General features: G+C 43.9%; 1 protein-coding gene across 1 annotated transcript in view; it reads left to right on the forward strand.

Annotated features, from left to right (window-relative positions):
* Positions 1–25,517, forward strand: part of LOC141051123 (uncharacterized) — a 168,866-nt gene that overhangs the window by 56,592 nt on the left and 86,757 nt on the right. Inside the window, exons 11-13 of the mRNA XM_073548011.1 lie at positions 20–117; positions 316–406; positions 7,559–8,479. Coding sequence (XP_073404112.1) covers positions 20–117; positions 316–406; positions 7,559–8,479 — 1,110 coding nt within the window. The remainder of the gene's footprint in view (positions 1–19; positions 118–315; positions 407–7,558; positions 8,480–25,517) is intronic.

Genomic DNA, 25,517 nt, shown 5'->3' on the forward strand with positions numbered 1-25,517 from the left:
CTTTTTGTGTTTCCTCCAGTTTTATCCAGTAAGAGGACAACACCAGAGAGATGTCTCTGTGCTTTTCTTGCACAGGATTCTAAGCGAGAAAATCCCGATGTTCCTCAGGATCATCAGGTAGATGGAGAGAAGGTGTCATGAGATCTCCCCTATGATGTGTAGACGGCTGTGAAGATCTTGTGCTCAGCCTTGTTTTATCCACCAGTATTATATGTTTTATACTTGTGTAATGAGAACGGTGGAGATGTCAGGATTAGAGCTGATCATAGATGTGACTTCTCCACCTGTCTGTGACTTTTACAATATTTGTTTCAGGGTGAAGATCTGACCCATATTAATACTACAGAGACATATGTGAGGGGTGATGAGCAGTGTAAAGAGGAGATTCCTACATATGACTACCCAGGTGAGAAGAATCCTCTCTATTCAGACACAGATAAAAAGTTCAAGCTGTAATTCAGTCTGGATCCAGAGGAAGCAGAAACCCCACGAGAGTTGTTGAAATAAAAACAACTTTGGATATTCTCCCTTCAGTTAAATACAGGTTACTTAGTTATAAGTGGCGCTGATTCAGTATCCTATCTTCTGATCCTGATGTTTTTGTGGAGTAATACTCTCAAGATAGAGAACTGAGAAACAAGGAACCGATCACTGATCAGTACTTGAGCACTCGATTTTTAGCAGTTTTTTTTCTTTTCCACCACCTCCGTAAGTATGTCCTTCAGCCACCAAGTGCTGATCAGTTATGCACATCAATGATCGGCATCCAGGCTCACTGTTGGTTTATAGCGTGCGTCCTGCAGCTACTAAGCGCTGATCAGTGATGCAAATTAATGATCAACATCCAGTTGTAAATCAAGTAAAAATAATCATTTAGATTAGTTGATAGGGCTAGATTAGGGATGCTAAGAAATATACTGTATACAGTGGGAGAAATAAGTATTTGATCCCTTGCTGATTTTGTAAGTTTACCCACTGAAAAAGACATGTACAGTCTATAATTTTAAGGGTAGGTTAATTTTAACATTAAGAGATAGAAAACTGAATTCTTTATTTTTGATATTCAACTACATATGGAGTATCAGCATAGTTGGGAGAAATTGCAAAACAAAGTTTGGAGTCCATATTCTCCTGTTACCCTTGTAAAAATAAGAAATTTGGGGCTAAAACAACAATTTTTTGGGACAATGTAATTTTTTATTTTCATGGCTCAACATCATAAAATTCTGTTAAGCACCCGGGGGCTCATGGTGCTCACCACACATCTATTTAAGTTCTTTTAGGGGTCTAGTTTCCAAAATGGGTTAACTTGTTCAGTGTTTCCACTGTTTGGGCACATTAGGGGCTCTGCAAATAATAATAATAATAATAATAATAAATTTTATTTTTATAGCGCCGACATATTCCGCAGCACATGGTATCTGCTATCTATTCCAACCAATTTTGCGTTTCAAAAGTCAAATAGTGCTCCTTCCCTTCTGTTCCCTGCTGTTCCCAAATAGTAGTTTTCCACTATATGTGTGGTATCTGGGTACTCAGGAGAAATTGCACAGCAAATTGTAGGGTCCATTTTCTCCTGTGACCCTAGTCAAAATGCAAAATTTTAGAGCTAAAGCAACATTTTTGTGAGAGAAAGTAAAATGTTTGTTTTTTTCCTTCCACATTACTTTAATTCCAGTGAAGTACTTAAAGGGTTAATAAACTTATTGAATGTAATTTTGAACACTTTGGGTGCAATTTTTAAAATGGTGTCAATTCTGGGTGTTTTCTGCAATATAGGCCCCTTAAAGTCACTTCAACTGTCATGTGGTCCCTAAAAACAATGGTTTTGTAAATTTTGTTGGAAAATGAGAAATTGCTGATAAACTTTTAATCCTTCTAACTTCCTAACAAAAAAAAGTTTAAAAAATTATGATGTAAAGTAGACATGTGGTAAATGTTACTTAAGAACTGTTTTGTGGGATATAACTACCTGGTTTAAGGGCATAAGAATAAGAAGTTGTAAAATGCCGAAATTTTCTACATTTTCATCAAATTTCCGATATTTTAACAAGTAATCGCAAAAAATATCATCCTAAATTTACCACTAACATAAAGTAAAATGTGTCATAAAAAACAATCTCAGAATCAATGGGATTCATTGAAGAGTTCCATAGTTATTACCTCATAAAGTGACACTGGTCCAAATTGTAAAATTTGGCCTGGTCACGAAGATGAAAACAGGCTGAATGGTGAAAGGGTTAAAGAGATTGCAGACATTTGAGAGTGCATCCTATGGATAAAAATTGTCAATCCCGGGACCTATATGACCCACTAAAATGAGCATACAGGTAATAGAAATGTTACACTAATCTTACCTGTATTATTATTATTCATTTATATAGCGCCATTTATTCCATGGCGCTTTACATGTGAAAAGGGGAAATATAGACAAGTATAGTAAACATGTGCAAGACAAGGGACACACAAGTACATAAGGAGAGGGGACCCTGCCCGCGAGGGCTCACAATCTACAGGGATGGGTGAGGATACAGTAGGAGAGGGTAGAGCAGGTTGTGCAGTGGTTCAGTAGACCGAGGATAATTGCAGGCTGTAGGCTTGTCAGAACAGGTGGGTCTTCAGGTTCTTCTTGAAGGTTTCCATTGATGGTGAGAAAGCACGGGATAAGTCTTGTATGCGGTTGTGGGAAGAAGAGTTAAGGGGGGAGTAGAGAAGGAGATCTTGAGATGATCGAAGGTTGCGTGCAGGTAGGTACATAGAGACCATGTCACAGATGTATGGAGGAGACAGGTTGTGGATGGCTTTGTATGTCATGGTTAGGGGTTTGAATTGGAGCCTCTGGGCAATAGGAAGCCAGTGAAGGGCCTGGCATAGGGGGGAGACAGGTGGATTAGTCGGGCAGCAGAGTGTAGGATGGACTGGAGCGGAGCCAGAGAGTAGGAGGTTTCAGTAGTCGAGGCGGGAAATAAGAGCATGCACTCGTGTTTTTGTGGTTTCGTGGTTGAGGAATGAGTGGATCCGGGAAATATTTTTGAGTTTGAGGTGGCAGGAGGAGGCGAGGGCTTGGATATGTGGTTTGAGAGTGCAGAGTCGAGGATCACCCCAAGGCACCGAGTGTGCGGGACTGGGGAAAGAAAGCAGCCATTGACATTGATGGACAGGTCTGGCGGAGGGGTAGAGTGAGATGGGGGAAAGATGATGAATTCTGTTTTGTCCATGTTCAGTTTGAGAAAGCGAGCAGAGAAGAAGGCTGAGATAGCAGACAGACATTGTGGGATTTCAGTCAGTAAGGAGGCGAGGTTGGGTCCAGATAGGTAGATCTGCGTGTCATTTGCATAGAGGTGATACGGCAAACCGTAGGATTCTATGAGCTGTCCCAAGCCAAAGGTGTAGATGGAGAATAGTAGGGGTCCTAGGACAGAGCCTTGAGAAACACCAACAGACAGAGGGCGAGGTGAGGAGGTGGTGTGTGAGAGGGAGACACTAAATGTTCGGTCTGTTAGGTATGATGAGATCCAGGATAGGGCCAAGTCTGTGATGCCAAGAGATGAGAGAGTCTGTAGCAGGAGGGAATGGTTTACGTTGTCGAAGGCTGAGGACAGGTCCAGGAGGAGGACAGAGTAGTGTCGCTTGCTCTTGGCGGTTAGTAAGTCGTTAGTGACTTTAGTTAGGGCAGTTTCAGTTGAGTGATGCGGTCGGAAGCCAGATTGTAACCGGTCAAAGAGGGAACAGGAGGAGAGGTGGGAGGACAGTTCAAGACATACATGCTGTTCTAGTAGTTTTGAGGCATAAGGGAGAAGAGATATTGGGCGATAGTTAGACACAGAGGATGGATCAAGGTAGGGCTTTTTGAGGATGGATGTGATTGAGGCATGTTTGAAGGATGAGGGAAAGACACCATTTGTAAGTGAAAGGTTGAAGAGGTGTGTTAGAGATGGGATGAAGACTGTGGCCAAGTTAGGGATGAGGTGAGATGGGAGTGGGTCGAGGGCACAAGAGGTGAGGTGTGATCTTGACAGAAGGGTGGAGAGCTGATCTTCTGTCATGGTGGAGAAGCTGGCTTTTGCAGAACAGGGCTGAGCGGCTAAGAGTGGCATTGGGGGCTGTGAGCCAAAGTTTTGTCTGATCTTGTATGCCTCATATTAATGGTCTTGTTGGTGAGAAATGTTATATTCTTTTTTTGTCAGGGGTTCCCAACCTGTAGCTCGGGAGCCACATGTGGCTCGCGGTCCCATGACTTGTGGCTCGCGACTGTCTGCCAGCTTGGTGCTTTAGCTCCAGGTCTAGCAAACAGGTATGAAGAGTACATCTCAAAATGGTAAATTTTGGAAGTAGCACTGCACAGAAGAGCAGATCTGGATACACATTTACTGGTCTTAGGGGTTTAGAGATGCTTTACGTATGGTACGCTGGAGGATGGTGCTCAAAGCTGGATGTGACTGTGTGTTGGGACTCGGGAGTCTTTGATGGGAGAATACTGAATGGGAATATTGTTGTGGGAATCCCTGGATCTCGGTGTACTGTTTTCGAGTGATTTCTGTGGAAAAGCTTTGGTTATCATTATACAGTTGCGGCCAAAAGTATTGACACCCCTGCAATTTTGTCAGATAATACTCAGTTTGTTCATGAAAATGATTGCAATCACAAATTCTTTGGTATTACTATCTTCATTTAATTTGTCTTAAATGAAAAAACACAAAAGAGAATGAAGCAAAAAGCAAAACATTGATCATTTCACACAAAACTCCAAAAATGGGCCAGACAACAGTATTGGCACCCTCAGCCTAATACTTGGTTGCACAACCTTTAGCCAAAATAACTGCGACCAACCGCTTCCGGTAACCATCAATGTGTTTCTTACAATGCTCTGCTGGAATTTTAGACCATTCTTCTTTGGCAAACTGCTCCAGGTCCCTGATATTAGAAGGGTGCCTTCTCCAAACTGCCATTTTTAGATCTCTCCACAGGTGTTCTATGGGATTCAGGTCTGGACTCATTGGTGGCCACCTTAGAAGTCTCCAGTGCTTTCTCTCAAACCATTTTCTAGTGCTTTTTGAAGTGTGTTTTGGGTCATTGTCCTGCTGGAAGACCCATGACCTTTGAGGGAGACCCAGCTTTCTCACACTGGGCCCTACATTATGCTGCAAAATTTGTTGGTTGTCTTCAGACTTCATAATGCCATGCACACGGTCAAGCAGTCCAGTGCCAGAGGCAGCAAAGCAACCCCAAAACATCAGGGAACCTCCGCCATGTTTGACTGTAGGGACCGTGTTCTTTTCTTTGAATGCCTCTTTTTTTTTTTTTTCTCCTGTAAACTCTATGTTGATGCCTTTGCCCAAAAAGCTCTACTTTTGTCTCATCTGACCAGAGAACATTCTTCCAAAATGTTTTAGGCTTTTTCAGGTAAGTTTTGGCAAACTCCAGCCTGGCTTTTTTATGTCTCGGGGTAAGAAGTGGGGTCTTCCTGGGTCTCCTACCATACAGTCCCTTTTCATTCAGACGCCGACGGATAGTATGGATTGACACTGTTGTACCCTCGGACTGCAGGGCAGCTTGAACTTGTTTGGATGTTAGTCGAGGTTCTTTATCCAACATCCGCACAATCTTGCGTTGAAATCTCTTGTTAATTTTTATTTTCCGTCCACATCTAGGGAGGTTAGTCACAGTGCCATGGGCTTTAAACTTCTTGATGACACTGCGCACGGTAGACACAGGAACATTCAGGTCTTTGGAGATGGACTTGTAGCCTTGAGATTGCTCATGCTTTCTCACAATTTGGTTTCTCAAGTCCTCAGACAGTTCTTTGGTCTTCTTTCTTTTCTCCATGCTCAATATGGTACACACAAGGACACAGAACAGAGGTTGAGTCAACTTTAATCCATGTCAACTAGCTGCAAGTGTGATTTAGTTATTGCCAACACCTGTTAGGTGCCACAGGTAAGGCTAGTTTCACACTAGCGTTTATGAGCGCAGCGACGGCCTGCGCACGGCCGCCGCTAAGCCCTGCCGCGCCTCCGCCGGTAGCTCCGCCCACCGGCGCATGACGCTGCATGCGCCCTGCGTCCCCTATCTTTATCACTGAGGGCGCAGGCTGTGCGCAGTATGCGTTTGGCGGCGCATGCGTCCTTTTGACGGTGCGCCGACCTGCGCCAAACGCAACCTGCTGCAGTTTGGTTGCGTCGGCGCACCGTCAAAAAGGCGCATGCGCCGCCAAACGCATACTGCGCACGGCCTGCGCCCCCTGTGATAAAGATAGGGGGCGCATGCAGCGTCATGCGCCGGTGGGCAGAGCTACCGGCGGGGCGGGGCAGGGGGCGGGGCTTAGCGGCGGCCGTGCGCAGGCCGTCGCTGCGCTCAAACGCTAGTGTGAAACTAGCCTAAGTTGCAGGTGCTGTTAATTACACAAATTAGAGAAGCATCACATGATTTTTCGAACAGTGCCAATACTTTTGTCCACCCTCTTTTTTTTTTATGTTTGGTGTGGAATTATATCCAATTTGGCTTTAGGACAATTCTTTTTGTGTTTTTTCATTTAAGACAAATTAAATGAAGATAATAATAAAAAAAGAAATTTGTGTTTGCAATCATTTTCAGGAAGAAACTGAGTATTATCTGACAAAATTGCAGGGGTGTCAATACTTTTGGCCACAACTGTACCGTAATGGGGACTTTGGTTGATGCGCTACTTTGAAGGGGGTGGGAGCTGAATGTGGCTCGCGTCCCTCTCTCAGTGCTGAATGTGTCTTGAAACCCTTTCTCTAAGCTGAATTAGGCTTTCAAGGTCAGAAAGGTTGGGGACCACTGCTTTATGTTAATGATTTCTTCCAGACTTTGGGTCGGGCGGTGCCTGGAGGAAATCCTTTCCTCCTGTTTTCATTGTAATACCACCTCCCATCAGAATCATGCGCCATGCACTCCCTCAGAAATACATACCTCATCCTCCCTTCTGTGGCCGCTACACTCAGCACACACGCCAGCGACTTCCGCTCTAGTGCTGTGCACGCCGATAAGGTGCTCTCCCCACTTTCTCCCTGCATAGTCATCGCCATATTATCGGCGTGCACACCGGATGTCACAGTGACTCGCCTGCGCAGAAGATCTCTGAATGCAGTGCCAACAGAAGGGAGGATGAGGTATGTATTTTTGAGGGGGTGCAGGCGCAGGATCCCTGGGCCGTAACTGACGCTGATAGGACGGGGTAAGTACTTTGCATGCACCGGAGCCTGAAAGAAATCATTAACATAAGGAAAGAATATAACGTTTCTCAGCAACAAGACCATTAATATGAGGCATATAGTTAGGACTAAGGTAACATTTCAATTACCTATATGCCCATTTTAATAGGTCATATACATCCCAGGTAGTGACAGATTCCCTTTAATGGTCCATTTATGATTTTCTACTGAGAACTTCACTTGCAATTGTTGATGTAAAGCACAGTGAAACATGAATTTATGAAGGAGCTGGCTTTAACAAACTACTCACATAAACTAACATTGTTAGGGTAATACCATCATCCCAACATTATTATGCTCAACTTCTTTTTTATTCTTGGCAGATGACTGTTTCAGAAGTTCAGGGGGACATACGATGGCTACATATCTTAAAGCAGATAAATCTTCCACTGTACGCACTGAAGATCTATCATCTGATCCTATTCAACAGCTTCTATCATTTGAGCCATCACAGGATGTTAAGGAAAGTAAAAGGAACCAAGTTGACCATCAAAGAGAACAGATAGCGGAGAATCCGTTTTCATGTATAAAATGTAGCAAACGTTTTACAGATAAATCAAATCTTGTTAAACATGAAAAAGATCACAAAGAGGTGAAGCCATTTTCCTGTTCGGAATGTGGGTCATGTTTTACCAGGAAATCACATCTTGTTAGACATCACAAAATTCACACAGGAGAGAAGCCATATTCATGTTCAGAATGTTGGAAATGTTTTACAGAGAAATCGTATCTAGTTTCGCATATGAAAACTCACTCGGGGGACAAACCATTTTCTTGCTCAGAATGTGGGAAATGCTTTAACACCAAATCAAATCTTGTTATACATCAGAGAATTCACACAGGGGAGAAGCCGTTTTCATGTTCAGAATGTAAGAAATGTTTCAATAAGAAATCACAACTTGTTATACATCATAAAGTTCATACAGGGGAGAATCCATTTTCATGTTCAGAATGTAAGAAATGTTTCAAAAGGAAATCACAACTTGTTATACATCATAGAGTTCATACAGGGGAGAAGCCATTTTCATGTTCAGAATGTGGGCTATGTTTTACCTTTAAATCAAATCTTCTTATACATCAGAAAATTCACACAGGGGAAAAGCGACATTCATGCTCAGAGTGTGGGAAATGTTTTAGCCAGAGAACCCATCTTGTTAGACATCAGAAAATTCATTCAGAGGAAAAACCATTTTCATGTTCCGAATGTGGTAAGTGTTTTATCCAGAGAGCTCATTTTCTTAGACATCAAAGGAAAGCACACAGGGGAGGACCATTTTAATTTTGCTACAGGTTTATGTTAATGATAGGTAATACAACAGAAAATATACTAGTTATAGTCAAGTAAAGTCAGATTTGAAAAGAAAGCGAAGCAATAAACAGCACTATTTGCAATTACCAATAAAAAGTTTATTATATCGTTGTGGATTGTGTTATGGATTAGATAAATACATATCTAATATGTCTGAATACCAGGCAGCATCTCCTGTGAGTAGATAATTAAATTAGTGAGAAGCTAACATCCACAGGAATAGAGAATTTTCTATGTGTATTTTTCTTGCTAACAAATGGGGTTCTTATATGTAGGGAAGATAATTACACTTAAGTAGACTCGAAATCACATGGCACAATGGCAATGCAATATTTTCATGTCATATTCATAATAATCTGTTGTCATCCCAACCCACTAATGTATTTGTGAATGGAGAACATAATCACTTCTGTGATTTTAAGTGTCAGGATTTTTGGACTTGGAAAAGCACAGAAATTTAATTTTAACCCAAATTATGGATATATCATATGTTGGTGTGTCTAGGATGGTGAAAGTAGGCTTGGACATATGGCAGTCAAATTATTCCACTAGCAAGAGCTTTTGGGGAAGATATGAAAGAAATTAGAATTACCGTATTTTTCGGACTATAAGACGCAGTGGACCATAAGACGCACCCCAATTTTCAGAAGGAAAATAGGGAAAAAAATAATAATGTGTCAAATGGGGGTCCGTCTTACAGTCCGAATTCACCTTACCTGGGAAGGGATCCGGCACAGGTGGAGGAGTAGTCACAGGGGTCATTCAGTGGTCCAGGCTCGTGCAGTGGCGGCTCTGTGCTGGGGCAGCTGCGCAGGGGCAGCTGTCCTGAGGCAGGTGGGCCTCTGCGGGGTGGTGGTGGCGGCGGGCTGTGCTCCGGTGCAGGGGCGGCGGCTCCGCCGGCATTTCCTCCAAGCCCGGAGGCCCCCCCGCACATCCCTTGCTGGCCGCCGCCATGTTGCGGTGGCCTCCGGGAACATGGGCGCCGGGAAGATGGCCGCCGGTCCGGAGACGGCGCATGCGCGGCTTCAGATCTCGTCCCGAAATCTCATCCCCCGGACCGGCGGCCATCTTCCCAGCGCCCATGTTCCCGGAGGCCACCGCAACATGGCGGCGGCCAGCAAGGGATGTGCGGGGGGCCTCCAGGCTTGAAGGAAATGCCGGCGGAGCCGCCGCCCCTGCACCGGAGCACAGCCCGCCACCACCGCACCGCAGAGCCCCGGAGGTGAGTATATTGCGACCATAAGACGCACCCCCCCACCCCAGTGCGTCTTATGATCCGAAAAATACGGTATGTCCTGCACCCATTTTTACGTACAATTAGCCACCCTCCTCTCAACTAACCAGGAGAAGACGTGAGAGGTATGGATGAAACCCATTAAAATCACTAGAAAAACTCTTATTTCTATATATCTGTCACACTCCGGTAAGGAGAGCAGACAAAATACATTTTCAAAGGCTTACAACAACAAAACTGGGTAACGTACATCAATAAAAGTTACATATCCTGCAAGGACTACCCAAGCCCTAATTGAGGATACTATTAGGAAGGCAGGCAAAAATAACTTGACAGACTCCCTTTTAAGGAAAGGCAGCAGCCCAGGCAATTTGAAGAAGAGCATGCGTGCCCCAAAACAGTCACCAATAGTCAATAGATATGAAGCAAGCCAGAAGAGCAAGCACTTAGCACCGCTGTACCGCCTTTACTTCAATCCTAGTTCCAAGAGGTAACAATACACACCAATAAATAACGCCAAATTACCCCACATAGAACGGGTGCTCAATCCATAAGAAAAAACAAATAGCAATCCACATATGAAGAAATGACGGATGGCACTCTCCTTTCAATTATACAAATCTTTATTCAGGGAAAAAAAGGCTTTGGCACGAGAGACATGTGCAAAGTTCGGACTACGGCCGTTTCGCGCAGGACCCGTTGAAGCGCAGCAGCGCGAAACGGCCGTAGTCCGAATTTTGCACATGTCTCTCATGCCAAAGCCTTTTTTTCCTGAATAAAGACTTGCATAATTGAGCGGCGAGTGCCATCCGTCATTTCTTCATATGTGGATCAATGGATATGGAGAGTGAGGCAACACATCCAGTGAAATTATTTTATTCACCCATGTGATGCTTCAGCTGCATTAAACTTTTTTCAATCAGAACAATAAAGCAGTAGTGATCAGTATTTATACATGTACTAACATTCAATATAATCCTCCAGAAAACTGGAAGCTTACACCAAATATTCTCAAAAAATTCATCTTTATTAGGAAATACATTAAAAAATTAATTACAAAATATAAAAATATATAACGGAGATACAGGTGCAAAATAATACTGCTAGTCACAGAGCATGCCAAAAATGGAATAAATAACTGCCGCTGCACACAGTGCCTAAATAGAATCAGAATGTCATAATATTAAATACATATGGTGCATTGATATTTAATCTCTAGTAGATTGAAAATTCATCTGTAGGATTTTCTGTAGTATTATATTGAACTTTGAGGAAGTGCCAATAGTAGGTCTGTATTTTATTGATTTTTGATTTTAATTTATTCTGTACTTTGTTTACAGTTAAAGTATTTTTGGCCTCATGGATACTAAAGCTAGAGATACTGCCTGGCTGTATTGTATAGATTCAGTTTTTAATGGAGATACAGCGCAAAATGTAACTAGTGAAAGTGGGCAAAAAATGGAATTGAAAAATTCCGTCAAATATCCTAGAAGAAATCCCGTACTTGGTGGAACAAAATATCTTTGGAGACATATCTGGCTAAGGGTCTCATTCCAAGAGGACTTCATGTAAGGATTACGCCTTCTTTTCCGGTAGATGACAGCCTATTTAGAACTAAGTGGGAAGATGTATGCAATCAATGTTCTAAATCCCTCATGGAATTACTCATAGGCATTAATAATAAAAAAAAAACTTGGATAAATTTGATGTTGATATTGACAACACATGAAAAAAACTCACTGAAATTCTGTCTACATCTGAACTGGATGATCTAAATAAGGACATAGACACCCCTCAGTTTCAGATATGGGAAAAAAAAACAAAAATTCCAGAGAGATCATAATGACTTTAAAAATGGGACTATCTATAGATGGCAAATTACTCCAGCCAGAGAACATGACCATACTAGATCATCATCATTCTCATCCATGTCATCAAGAGATGAAGATGACGAAGAAAACACCAGTAATCGTTTTTACAATCTGAGAGGAAATAATTACAGGGGGGAGGGTGGTAATCCCAGTAAAAAGGATAGGAGATAAAACAATTTTTCCTCCAGATTACAGGTGAGGAACTTATCAGAATATTTGGTGTAAGCTTCCAGTTTTCTGTAGGATTATATTGAACTTTGAGGAAGTGCCAATAGTAGGCCTGTTTTTGGTTTTTTTTTTTTTATTGAAGTGCTAACATTCAGCTGAAGGAAGCAGATGCTGCTGACTCTGGAAACTATTGGTCTAGTGAGCTCATACCAAATGCAAAATACTACTGGAGATGCTACAAAGATGGCTACAGCTTTACTTTGACAAAGAGCTACCAGAGGAATAAGCAGGATTCAGAAAAGGCAGAGCAACAAGAGATGTTTGCTAACGTTAGATGTTTAATGGAAAAGGCCAAAGAATACAAGAAGGAGACCTATTTTTGCTTCAATGACTACAGCAAAGCCTTTGACTGTGTTGATCACCAGAAACTTTGAAATACCATGAAGGATATGGGTGTGCCAAATCATCTGATTAGTCTCTTCAGGATCCTTTACATTGACCAAAAAGCAAAAGTCCGAACGGAACACAACATGGTTCAATGTAGAGCAAGGTGTCAGACAAGGCTGCATCCTGTCACCATTTCTCTTCAATTTAAATGCAAAACCTAATTTCAGGAAGGCTGGACTTGCCAAAAAAGAAGGAATCAAAATTTCTGGAACAATTATCAACAATCGTAAATGCGCAATACGGAGTGTCAAGTTGGAAAGCTCGAGCATGGGACTCCTACTCAATACAAAGAAGACAAAGATATTGACCACTTCCAGGAATTACCGGAACACATTTGAGATGGATGACTACAAACTCACAGTTGTAAAAGGACTTCAACCTACTCGGATCAATGATCACTCAAGATGCAGTGACTACATCAAAAGTCAATAGAATAGCTATGAGAAAATCACTTGCAAAATCGTCAGTGTATCAAATATTTATATTCCCCACTGTATACTATTACGTGCTCTATGGTACATTATATGAGTCAAAAAAGCTTTGAAAAATTTTTCTGTATTCAGTTACTCATCAGTATTGTCACGGGGTTACCGCAACGGAGGGGAGCCAGAAGACTACAGCGTCTGGTTGCTCCTACTCTGCCGCTGAGAAGAAGCACTTCTCCAGTTTATTAAATGTCTTTATTTCTTCCAGCAGAACAGAGGTTAATCGGCCATGTTAGAAATTCCTGTGTTCAGCTATGCTCGGTTAGCCATTCCTTTTACCTATAAAATCTGGGCTCTAGTACCTAGTCCTTGTCAGAGTTAGCACTTGCTTCATGACAATAGGAGGGAGAGAAGTTGGTTTGAGAAAGATTGCTGGAGGAGTTATAAGTGACTGTTGTTTGGTTTATACGCTTGATAATCCCTTATCCTTCCCTGTTTTGCATTCTTCCCCTTCCTGCACATCCCCGGTGAATACCTCTATTATATGTGAGTGAATATTTTGTAAGTGAAGTTTTCAATTTACCCTTGTCTTTGTTGACCTGTTTGCCAGGTTGGTGTACTGCGGTGCACAGTAGCACCCCTGCTTCCCTGTGTGGGGGAAGGGGACAGACGAAGGGCTAACTTAGGAGTTAAGGTAAGGGCGTAGTCCCCAGCCTTGTCGCCATCTGGAGTATCCCGGGGAACAGGGTAAACTAGGGTGCCCCCTAGTGTTAGGTCCAGAAAAGAAGCTTTAGGTCCCAGGTCAGTCGACAGCATACTATTACGTGCTCTGTGGTACACTTCAGTGGCATTAAACACGGCAAAAAAGCGGTGAAAATTTTTCCTGTATTGAAATACTCATCCATAGAGTATTATGTGTTCTGTGGGCGACAAAGATGGCAGATGGCAAGACTCCCGAGGGAGCAACTGGCGGTATACCAAACCCAGGCCAAAGCGTACACTGCTGGGGCTCTCGCTTACTGGGAAAGCCAAGATCCAGTAACTGGTGAGCGCACTGTGGGTTCTAGGCTGGTCGGAAGAGACAAGTAGGCGAGCCAGGGCTGGAGAAATGCAAGGGAACAAATGAACAGCTATTGAGTCATGACTTAAGCACTCAGATATCATAACTACACTTTTGTATTTTATTTCTCCATTCTTGTTGTGATAGACCCTCAAAAGGTGTACAGTTATTGTTCACTGATCCAGTGAAATGACTATGCTTCCTCTTGAACAACAAAGGGACAGTTCTCTGAAAACGCTAAGCTTATTACTGCCTCACTCTGTTTGATATTTTCTTTGAGGTGATTGTAGTAGTCTGACTGTTGGCAAGCCATAAATGATTGCTTCAGGATTAGTCCGAAACCCTAAAAGAATATTCTCATTAATAAATCTTTAAAAACAAAAAACTTTTGTAATTTAAGCCAACAGAGCAGGGACCAGCTCCTGAAACGAGCATCACTGATGACGCTTTGTTTCAGGGTGGCAAACGAAATATAGGGAGTGTTGGGATATTCCTATCTCCCCCTTATGATGCTTTGTTTCAGGATAAAATGGGGAGTGACAGCAGTTTCTGCCAGCAGATGACCATTCGTTTGAGTATCCCATCATGCACTGGGGATTCTCAACTGACTCGTCAATTTGATTATCTTTCAGCTTGTCTCCTTCAGTCATAAACTTAGTGTTCTGGTGTGCCGTACATAGGCATGCTAAGTGTGCACCACTACCACCAGCCAGGACACAACTCTTAGGTCGAAGGTCAGGAAATATTGAAAATCATATTTTTGCAGAAGTTGATTTTTTTTATTTCTTTAACCCCTTTCTGACATGAGACGTACTATCCCGTCCACGGTACCCAGGCCCGTATGACTGGGGACGGGATAGTACGTCTAAGCGATCAGCGGCGCCCCCGGGTGTCAGCTGATTATCAATGTTGCATTTGAGTCCGCACGGGTAAAATATTACCAAAGTTACTCTTGTGACATGTCTTGTGAAAGCGTATACAGTTCTGAGTTGAATGGTGCTTTTCCTGTTTCTCTACCTTTTCATTCTGGCCTGAATTATAAGGATAAACGTAAAGGCATGCAACACAAAAATTGACATTTTTCAAAACTTTGAAAATTCATTAAAAAAAAAAAAATATATAGAATTTTTTTTTTCAAAACTTGCATTCTCTAATACACTATTAACAAAGAACAAAATGTCAAAAGAATAAAAAAAAAAAAATTTGAAGGGGAATTTCCATTCTTCATATAATGGATGCAAAATACGATTCTTCAGCGGCCATTTTGGAGGAAGATGTAAGTGGGGTTATAGCCCATACAGTGGGTACGGAAAGTATTCAGACCACTTTAAATTTTCACTCTTTTTTTCATTGCAGCCATTTGGTAAATTCAAAAAAGTTCATTTTTTTTGTCTCATTAATGTACACTCTGCACCCCATCTTGACTGAAAAAAACAAATGTAGAAATTTTTGCAAATTTATTTAAAAAGAAAAACTGAAGTACTGCACAGCGAGAATATCAAGCCATGTCCTCTGCAGCCGCAGAGATTCCTGCTCGGCAGAGACGTCGGCCCAGGCTGACGCTAGGTGTCTGGTTGCTCCTTTTGTCTCTGCTATAACTCCATGCTTGAGTCAGCAGCAAGTAGATGCTTCTGGGACTAAGTCCTGTCTTTTGGGTACTGAGCATGCCCATGGGACGACCTCTCATTGGAGGTCGGAGGTCACATGCGCAGGTCCCGTTCCTGCTCGCATTGGTCCACTACTGGGAAGGTCCCGGAAGGACGCCGCTATAAAAGAGTCACATGGCCACTCGGCCATGCCCTAGTATAGACTCTTATGGGTAGTTGTGTGTGTGTGAAGATGGATGCATGAGACGTGACTGACTCATTATGATCCCCTCCCTTTGGTTGTGTATGGTATAGGGGTTACAGAGTCAGAGTCCACGCCAGTAGTGGCATAGTCTATGTGCCACAGAGCATCCCGCTCTCCACACGAGCGTTAGCGCCATATAGTGCCATCCAGCACAAGGCACCTCTGCACCGCACGAGCAGCAGCGTTCCTTACAGCAGCGCCGTGCGCTAGTTAAGCACTTTCCTCCCTACTCTGGGTGGTTAGTGGCGTCCGCCGGAGCAGTGCAGTGCGCACTTGGTGCAATTTATATTTTCTTTTCTCTTGCTGGCACCGCAGCTGCGGCGCTGAGCGCTAGTGGTCTAGAGGGACTCTAGCCCAGAGTCTCTGAGGCAGAGTTCTGTGACCGTTAGCTAGTGCTCACCCAGCCGAGCCCTGTGAGTATTAACAGGCTCCGGTATTTGTTTCAGAGGCTCTGTGAGGTAAGAGTTCGCTCCTGTGCACACCGGGTCAGCGGATATTCCCCCTGTGTTCACGTAGTTCTCCGCCATTACCGAGCAGCAGTTTACTATCTCTGCACGGTGGACCCCAGGCTGCGAACACACCTTATTCCATCTTTATTTTTTGGTGCGTTCCGCAAGCCCATAACAAGTACCACATGGTTATAAGTATTCAGGCCCTTTGCTCAGTATTGAGTAGAAGCACCCTTTTGAGCTAGTACATCAATGAGTCTTCTTGGGAATGATGCAACAAGTTTTTCACACCTGGATTTGGGGATCCTCTGCCATTCTTCCCTGCAGATCCTCCCCAGTTCCGTTAGATTGGAAGGAGAATGTTGGAGGACAGCCATTTTCAGGTCTCTCCAGAGATGCTCAATTGGGTTTGGGTCAGGGCACTGGCTGGGTCAGTCAAGAATGGTCACAGAGTTGTTCTGAAGCCACTCCTTTGTTATTTTAGCTGTGTTTAGGGTCATTGTCTTGTTGGTAGGTGAACCTTCGGCCAAGTCTGAGGTCCAGAGCACTCTGGAAGAGGTTGTCATCCACGATATCTCTGTACTTGGCCGCATTCATGTTTCCTTCAATTGCAACCAGTTGTCCTGTCACTGCAGCTGAGAAACTCCCCCATAGCATGATTTTGCCACCACGTTTCACTGTTGGGATTGTATTGGGCAGGTGATGAGCAGTGCCTGGTTTTCACCACACATACCGCTTAGAATTATCACCAAAAAAGTCTATCGTCATCTCATCAGACCTTAGAATCTTATTTCTCATAGTCTGGGAGTCCTTCATGTGTTTTGTAGCAAACTATGCGGACTTTCATATGTCTAGCACTGAGGAGAGGCTTCCGTCAAGCCACTCTACCATAACTCTATGTTTCTGTTTTTTTCAGTCAAGATGGGTTGCAGAGTGTACAGTAATGAGAAAAAAATCAACTTTTTTGAATTTACCAAATGGCTGCAATGAAACAAAGAGTGAAAAATTTAAAGGGGTCTAAATACTTTTCGTACCCACTGTAATTAATGACTATGCATAAATACCACAAACCAGGGTTGTGGAGTCGGAGTCTCGGAGTTAGTTTTGGTTGGAGTCGGCGTCGGTAGAAATGTACCGACTCCAGCTTTAAAAAAAATGTATTAATATTTCATAATTGAACTTTCATATGAATTTTATAAATGTTACTCAAATATATATGTTCTATCAAACTATGAACAACAGTGATAAGCAGTTCTGCTGGAGATAGAGACATTTCTTACTTCTTGTGTGTCACTGTTCTCCACTGCCCTTATCTAATCTTATACTTGGTTAACCTCATGCTGCCCCAACCCCCCTACTTACAATGTATGAAACTGAAAGTGAAAATGTGTTGCAAATTCTTAGTAGTAAAGCTCCTCCTCTAGACTAGATCATACTAGGTGTGCGTCTTCCAAGCATCTCACAGCTGCCTGCTACTCAGAAGAGGAAGACTGTAAGAAGTATTATCCTTTCAACAAACTTTGCATCAGTTAACTGTGAGTACATGAGGAATAATAACAGTATTACTGACCACTATATCAGTTGTACGACCTGGCAATAATTTTGTACAATTGTTTTTAGGAAAAACAATTGTCATTTGGATTGTGAATGCAGAATTAAAAACCTGAGAATGTCAAAGAAGCATCACATTAAATCAGCTGTATTTGAACATTTCACCATCACTCAAGATAGAAAACATTATGTCTGTCAGTGTATGACAAATGATCCAGACGAAAACAAATGCTGTGAAGCCAAGATGAGTGCATATTCAGGCAAAGATAAAAATACTCCTACCAGAGCTTCTAATCTAAAGAGACATTTACAGCGCTTTCATCCAGAAGTACTGAAAGCAGTGGATGAGAGAGACTGCATCCAAACCAATGAACCAGTGCCCAGCTCTTCCAGCCAAACAAAGGAGCAGAGAACTTTGCAGCCATCAGTTGCAAGATATTTTGTCAGTGACAAAGTTACTGTGAAAATGACAGTAGATACATTTAAAAAACAGATCATAGAGCTTGTTGTAAAGGATAGTGTGCCTATTTCATTATTTTCACGACCAGCTTTTATGTGTCTGAATGGGGAAATGGCCCGCAAGCTTGGTGTTTCTCTGGAGAGAGAGAGTATTAGAAAATTAGTAATCGAAGAAGCTTTTAAACAAAAGGAAGAACTTAAAAAAACTCTCAAGGGACGCTTTCTGTTTCTTAAAATGGATGCCTGCACACGTCACAGAGTGAACTATTTTGCCATCAATGTCCAATTTGTTTGTGACAAAAATGAAATAGTTACCAAGACATTGGCAGTAAAAGACACCAAAGCTCATCACACCAGTGAGTTTCTCCAGGTCTTGGTGGAAAAGGTTCTGCAAGACTATGAACTTAAAAACGAGCAGTTCTTTCTGTCGTAACTGACAATGCTTCAAATATGATAAGTACTATTAAGCTAATGAATGAGAGTAATGATGGTGACCAGCAGCTAGAAGAACATTCTGGGTCCACAGACACAGATATGTTTGAAATAGAGGAACACAGTATTGTAACTGAGGAGCAAACTGAAGTTGCTTCAGATGAACAGCAACATGATAGTTTAGATGATCTTGTTGAAACTGTGTCAATATGTTCTTTCATTCATCACATGCGCTGTGTTGTGCATACGCTACAGTTGGCTATAAGAGACAGTCTGCAAGAAGGACATGCTGCTGCACTGATTGGCAAGGTGAGAAAATTGGCTACTGTTGCCAGAACCCCTAAAGGTGACTCAATTTTGAAGAGACGTGCTGGAAAAGGGGCAATTATTGATCAAGCCACACGATGGGGCAGTACTTACTTAATGATTCAGCGCTTGGTTGAACTGAAAACCTTTCTTGTAGACATGGCTAACCCTCAACTGACGCTAAATGAAAGTCAGTGGAATCAGGTGACTGAGCTGGAAAAATTGCTAGAGCACCCATTTACAGTGACTAAAAAATTACAAGCAGAGGACTTAACTCCAGGTATTTTCTTAAAGGAGTGGAAGAACCTGATGTTTCGCCTGTCCCAAAGAGGAGGGTTAATTGCAAGTGGCCTTGCTACATCAATGAAACGGAGAGAGGAGCTACTATTACAAAATAACATTCTTTTGGCAGCTGTTTATGTAGACCCAATGCATCGGATTCTTCTAGATGATCAACAGCTAAGTAAAGGAAAAGAAGCTCTGTTTGAAATAGCAGTAAGGATGAAAGGGTTGCAGAACAGTCAGGAGGAACAAGAAGAATTTGGTCGTCCTGCCATATCTTCACCCTCATCATCAACTGATGAAGAATTTATTTTCGAAAAATATTTGGATCACAAGGACCGTGCAAAGCGTTCCCGCATAGAAGAAGAGTCATCCCCATCAAGGAACACAGCCAGTACATTTCAGCAGAATTTTTCATGTGCACTAAAAGAAATTGAGAAATTTGACCGTTCATCAAAAATAACAGTGCAACAAGCGATGTTGCCCGAGTGGTTACTGCTTTGCCACCAACACAAGTTAGTGTAGAGAGGTTGTTCTCTGCTCTCAAAATAATTAGATCAGATTTGAGGGCATCCATGAAGGAGGATCTGACAGAGGCAATACTTTTTCTGAGGACAAATTTATAGATTTCTTATTAACTGCATAAAAGTATTTATTGCATATTTACTTACAGTTTATAAAAGTTATTTGCTATATTCTAATTGTATTCTAATAAATGTAGTTTTTGCTCTAAGTGGTCTGATTACTTATATGATCGTGAGAAACTGAATAAGCACGATGTTTAATATTTTACAACAGTAAATTTGTTGTTATGAATTGGCCATTTATGAAGGAGTCGGAGCCTGATAAAATCCAGGAGTCGGAGTCGCAACTGTAGCTTACCGACTCCACAGCCCTGCCACAAACATAATGAAAATGTAGCATAAAGGGCTATCACACTCCATGTCAGGCATTGCTCGGAGGGAGATATCATACTAATACCAAGCTATATCTTTCTGGAAACATCCCCCAGGATTATGGAGCTATAACTCAATGTAGCCACTAGGGGGTCCTTACACACATCAGGGCTGACATGTTCGAGTCCCCGCGACTGCTTCTTTTGTGGACATCCACAAAACACGTGGGGATTAACTGTGTATGTTAGGCAATGCCCGCATGTTTTGTGGCTGTCCATGAAATATGCAGCTGCTGGGGACTCGAACATATCACTCGATCACCTGCGATACACTTGTGCTCATCACTAAATCTGACCGCTAGGTGTCAGTGGAAGGTAAATATATAAGAGCAACAGGATCCCTTGAAGGGGATGTGATCACTAAAAGGGAAAGTAGATACAAATAAAAGGCAGGAAATAATGAAAAAAAGGGCTGGTTGTCTGCATGAAACACAGTACAGGCAGAAACAGGTGTCAATGGTCTGTATACCATTCACAAGGGCAGACCTCCTTTACCTTTGTTTTTCCATCATACATGATGGCACGAGAGAGGGGATCCGCCCAACAAGGAAGGAAACTTTCAAGATAAAAGGGGCGGCTCCTCTCTCCGCATCAGTTGGTTTCCTGTCCTTGATGGGGAACCCTCAAGATGAAGACTCTTAAAGAAAGAAGAGGATGCCTGGGTCTGGGTCGGATGATTACTGGCAGGCATCGGTCTGCTACATCCATTACCAGGTACCGTTATTTGCCTCGGGGGCCATATATTCCTATGTCCCACCTGAGCGAATGCATGGCCACAGGCCTTGAGGCAGATTTCCGGGTGAAGTTTGGAGCCTCGGAGGCCACATGGCGTGTACCCTCCCTGATGCCGACATGCCCCATAGAAGTCCACAGAGGCCACTTTTTGTGCTCCCTCCCTGTTGATGTATGGTGGCAATGCAGCCCGTATGGCACATCGGTGCCTGGGCAGAAGTTAAGCTCCTCAGAGGCCACGGAGGTGTACCCTCCCTGTTGAGCAGGTAAGAGCCAGGAGGACTGCCCCAGGGGAGAAATACCTGCAGTGGTGGCAGTGTTGATGTTTCCTCCAGACCAGGCAAGGTAGGACACAGTGTGGATGGCTCTCGAATCCGTCGGCAGCAATGGCAGGGGGAATGGCGTGGAGATGCCAGGAACATACCGCAGGTACACACCGGATATACTCCGGGCATGCACCGGAAGTGAAGCTGGGTGCGCGCATCGGGTATGTGCACCCGGGCACAGAGCTGGGTAGAGCCTGTCTGTGGCCCGGCAGCTAGTCTGTGTCCGGCACCTCACTGTCCGCTTCATTCTTACGGGGGCGGGCGCGCTCTGGATGTCAAACATGGGGCGCGCAGTAGGAAGCAGTACAGAGCACACACCGGATATGGTTGCCGAGTGCGCGTATACCTGTCTCAGCCGGGGATGCACGAGCCGCACATACACCCAGATAGATAGCAAGAGGACACGGGCACTAAATGAGACAGCGCGCACCGGATATGGTTGCTGGGGGCGCGCACAGGACAGGGCACAGAGCGCACGCGCAGTACATAGCGCAAGCAGCCAAAGGTGCAGGATCAACCAGGTGTTCATGATATTTAAACACAGCAGAAGTGCTGGTGGGCATCACCAAACCATTTCCAGGTTAAATGTGACTGCTCTCGTCAGAAAGCAGCAGCTAAAGCAGCTTGTAAGATGGAGAGCCCTTCGCCAGAGCACCTGCAGCCGCACCAGGAGGTGCAGGAAAGGCGGTCCCGCTCAGAGGAGAAGAGCCAGACGTGTCGCAGTAGCAGTGGGAGCCGCTCAGGCAGCACACGGGCGGATCGTCACCGTTCCAAAAAGGAGGGGTCCTTAGTCTCTTTGGGAGAAAGTGAGAAGACCAGTCAGCCTCCAGATCCGGTACCCAATCTGTGAAGCGTCCGAGTGGTGAGTGAGCTCTGAGAAAGTCCAGCACGCTAATGTCTGTTCTCTTTCTCTCTCTTTCTTGTCTCCGCTCTCCCCTCTTTTTACATACATTGGTGGGGTGGAGTATAGGAGGTGCCTAAAAAGAGTAGATCAAAATCTAAAAATAAGGAATGTCCCTTATGCAATAGTCCCTTAGGAGCATCCTGGAATAAAAAATAAAAGGTTGTGCCAGGACTGTATTTATAAGACAGTAGCGGAAGAGACGCCCTCTTTCGCTGATAATCTGAGATCCCTGATTCAGTCGGAGGTCTGTAAATCTGTAAAGGCTTTACAATCAGTGCCCTATTAACGAACAGCTGGAAGGACTCATAAAAAGGAATGGGAAAAACCAGAGAAGAAGTCGCAAATAATCAGTTCACTGAAAAGGCGGTACCCCTTTGGGATAGAGCTCCAAAGATTGACGTAGCGATCTAAAAAAGTCGCCAGAAAATCCTCCCTACCCTTTGAGGATTTAGGTTCCCTAAAAGAACCTCTGGACAGAAAGACAGATAATTGTCTTAAAACAGCCTGGGAGGCCTCGGCTGGGGCATCAAGGCCCACCATCGCAGCCACTTGTGTGGCTAGATCCCTAAAAATGTGGGTTGATAACCTGAAAGATCAGTTACAGCAAGGAGTCCCTAGGGAGTCTATCTTAGAAGCAATACCAGCCATCAGAGCAGCGGCAGTCTTTCTAGCAGAGGCTTTAGCGGATTCAGCCAAACTAGCAGCAAAATCAGCAGCTTTAACTAATGTGGGGCGCCGTGCGGTATGGCTCAAATGCTGGCCGGGGGATACACAGGTGAAGATGAAGCTCTGCTCTCTGCCATGTGAGAGATATTTCCTGTTTGGATTGGCATTGGATGACGTGTTGAAGAAAGCCGGCAACAAAAAGAATTTCCCAAAACAGACATTTCAGGCCTTTCGGCGCTCCTTTTAGAAGGGCCGAAAGTTCAGAAGACAGCAGTACAGGGATCGAGACAGAAATAACTCTGACAAGCGATCCAGAGGAGGGAGAGGTTTCTACTTCGGCAAGCCCTCCAAAGACACCAAAAAACCCTCCCAGTGACGGTCCTTCTCAGGTGGAGGGAAGCCTCTCTCACTTCCTCCCAGCCAGGGAGAGGATCTCATCCAGCACCTGGATCCGAAAAATTGTGGGGTCAGGTCTGGAGTTAAGGTTCCACCACTGGCCGCCACGAAGATACATGCAGACTCCAGTACAGTCCTCTCAAGAAAAACAAGAATGTCTGGAGGGGGAAGTAATCTCACTCCTAGACAAACCTGTCCTGGAAGAGGTTCCGGAAGAGGAAAGAAAGGAAGGATTTTACTCCCCTCTATTTCTTATAAAAAAAAAAAAAAACAGACAATTCCTGAAGGACAATTATAAATCTGAAAGGCCTCAACAAATATCTGATAGTCCCATCATTCAAAATGGAAACAATAAGATCAGCAGTGAAGCTCCTCTTTCCTCGGTGCTATATGGCAGTCCTGGACCTCAAAGACGCTTATTACCACATCCCGATCAGACAACAAGATCGCAAATACCTCAGGGTGGCGGTCCAGATGAGGTCTCAATGGTGTCACTTTCAGTACAGGGCTTTGCCCTTTGGGGTAGCGATAGCCCCCCGAGTGTACACAAAATTAATTGCAGAGGTCACAGCACATCTCAGGGAAAAAGATACTCTGGTGATACCATATGGACGACTTCTTGATAGTGGGAAAAAATCTCTCTCACTGTCAAGAACAAGTCAAAATAGTGATGGAGACACTACAGATGCTGGGATGGCAGCTGAACCTCAAAAAATCCAAACTGGAACCAGCAATGATCCAAAATTTCTTGGGATTAACAATGGACTCAGTGGTGGAGGAGTGTTGCCTCCCAGAGGAGAAAGAAGAAAAGATCAAAAATTTAATTGTGACATTAAAAAAAACAGAAATGACTCTGAGAAGGGCCATGTCAGTGTTGGGGTCCCTAACCTCGTGCATACCAGCAGTGAAATTGTGATGGTCACGTGTGACTGGACACACCGCCTCCAGCAGGGCGAATTTATATGACACGAGACCCTGGATACACCGCCTCCAGTAGGGCGAATTTAAATAATAAAACGTGCAGCCGGATACACCGCCTCCAGCAGGCGAATTTCAGAATTACATGTGAAACTGGATACACCGCCTCCAGCAGGGCGAATTTAAATAATAAGGAAAAACACCAGGGAAACAATTACAATGGAGGGCCCTGCGATAGGGAACGGGGACGTGGAGACCTCCTGCACTCCCCTGAGCCAGTCTCTGCACTCCTAACAGTCCCTATACAGGCTCCACACCTGTCGCCGAGCTGGAACCTAAGAACCCTAGCTCGCCCTGCACCTACCCCTTACTAGTGAAATGGACGGTGCAGAAACTAATCCCACCACTGCACTGAAACACACATAAGGGAAGTCACAAACAGGGATAACACCACTTAGCTTTACTCTGTTTCTATTGCTCCAAGCAACAGAGTCCACCACCAGAATTCAGCTTCCACCTGAAGCTACTACACCAGAGCTCGGCCTGAGCTGCAAGGAACTCCTCTTAGTTGTTCTTTCCTCCACCAGACTTGCTTGGAAATGAGCAATATCACCAACAGTGATTGCAACCACCTGAAACTCTTTTATAGGTAAGAGCCAGCAATCACACCTGCTTCATAATCACGTACACTAAACTAAAGTAACCAGAGAGCAATAACTCTAACGGCCAGCGGGGGCAAAACTAGAACTGAAACCACCACAGTGCAATGACCCTAATGGCCACTGGGGGCAAAACCAAACTTAAGCACACAGCTTAAGGAAAAAAAAGGTTACATGTGCTTTTATCTGTCATCATCCAACCAGGATCTTGACAGAAATGGGCCCAGCTCCACACAAGAGAACTTCAGTGGTGTGTGCTACAAAACGACCTGAGGCTACAGGGACAGTTAAAGCAGAAGCTCACCCTCCCAGACCCTGTACTCCAGTCACTCAGGTGGTGGTTACAGATAGAGTCCTCTCCGAGAGGAGAACCCTGGACATGCACAGCTTCCTAGGTGGTCACAACAGATGCCAGTCCTTGGGGGTGGGGAGCCCACCTAGACACAGTATGGCTCCAGGATCCCTGAGCCCAGGAGGAAAAAAATCTTCTATCCTCAAATGATTGGGAACTACTAGCAATCGAAAGGGCACTAAAAGGATTATTGACACACCTAAGAGGTCACCATGTGAGAGTCCTTTCAGACAACCAAACGGCGGTCGCATATGTAAACCACCAGGGGGGCACCCGTTCTCAGTCCTTGATGCAAATAGCAAAAAGGATCATGACTCTGGCGGAACACCAGTTCCTCTCATTATCAGCCCTGCATATCCGAGGCATGGACAACCTGAAGGCAGACTTTCTGAGCAGGAACCACTTGAGTCAAGGAGAATGGTGCCTAAAAGAGTCCATTTTTCAATGGATAGTGGACATGAGGGGGAAACCCAACATAGATCTCTTTGCCTCAAAAGCCAACAGGAGGGATCAGAAATTCTGCTCCCTAA

This window comes from Dendrobates tinctorius, unplaced genomic scaffold (assembly GCF_039654945.1).
Source record: "Dendrobates tinctorius isolate UK_male_01 unplaced genomic scaffold, ASM3965494v1 ptg000155l, whole genome shotgun sequence".
Lineage (NCBI taxonomy): Eukaryota > Metazoa > Chordata > Amphibia > Anura > Dendrobatidae > Dendrobates > Dendrobates tinctorius.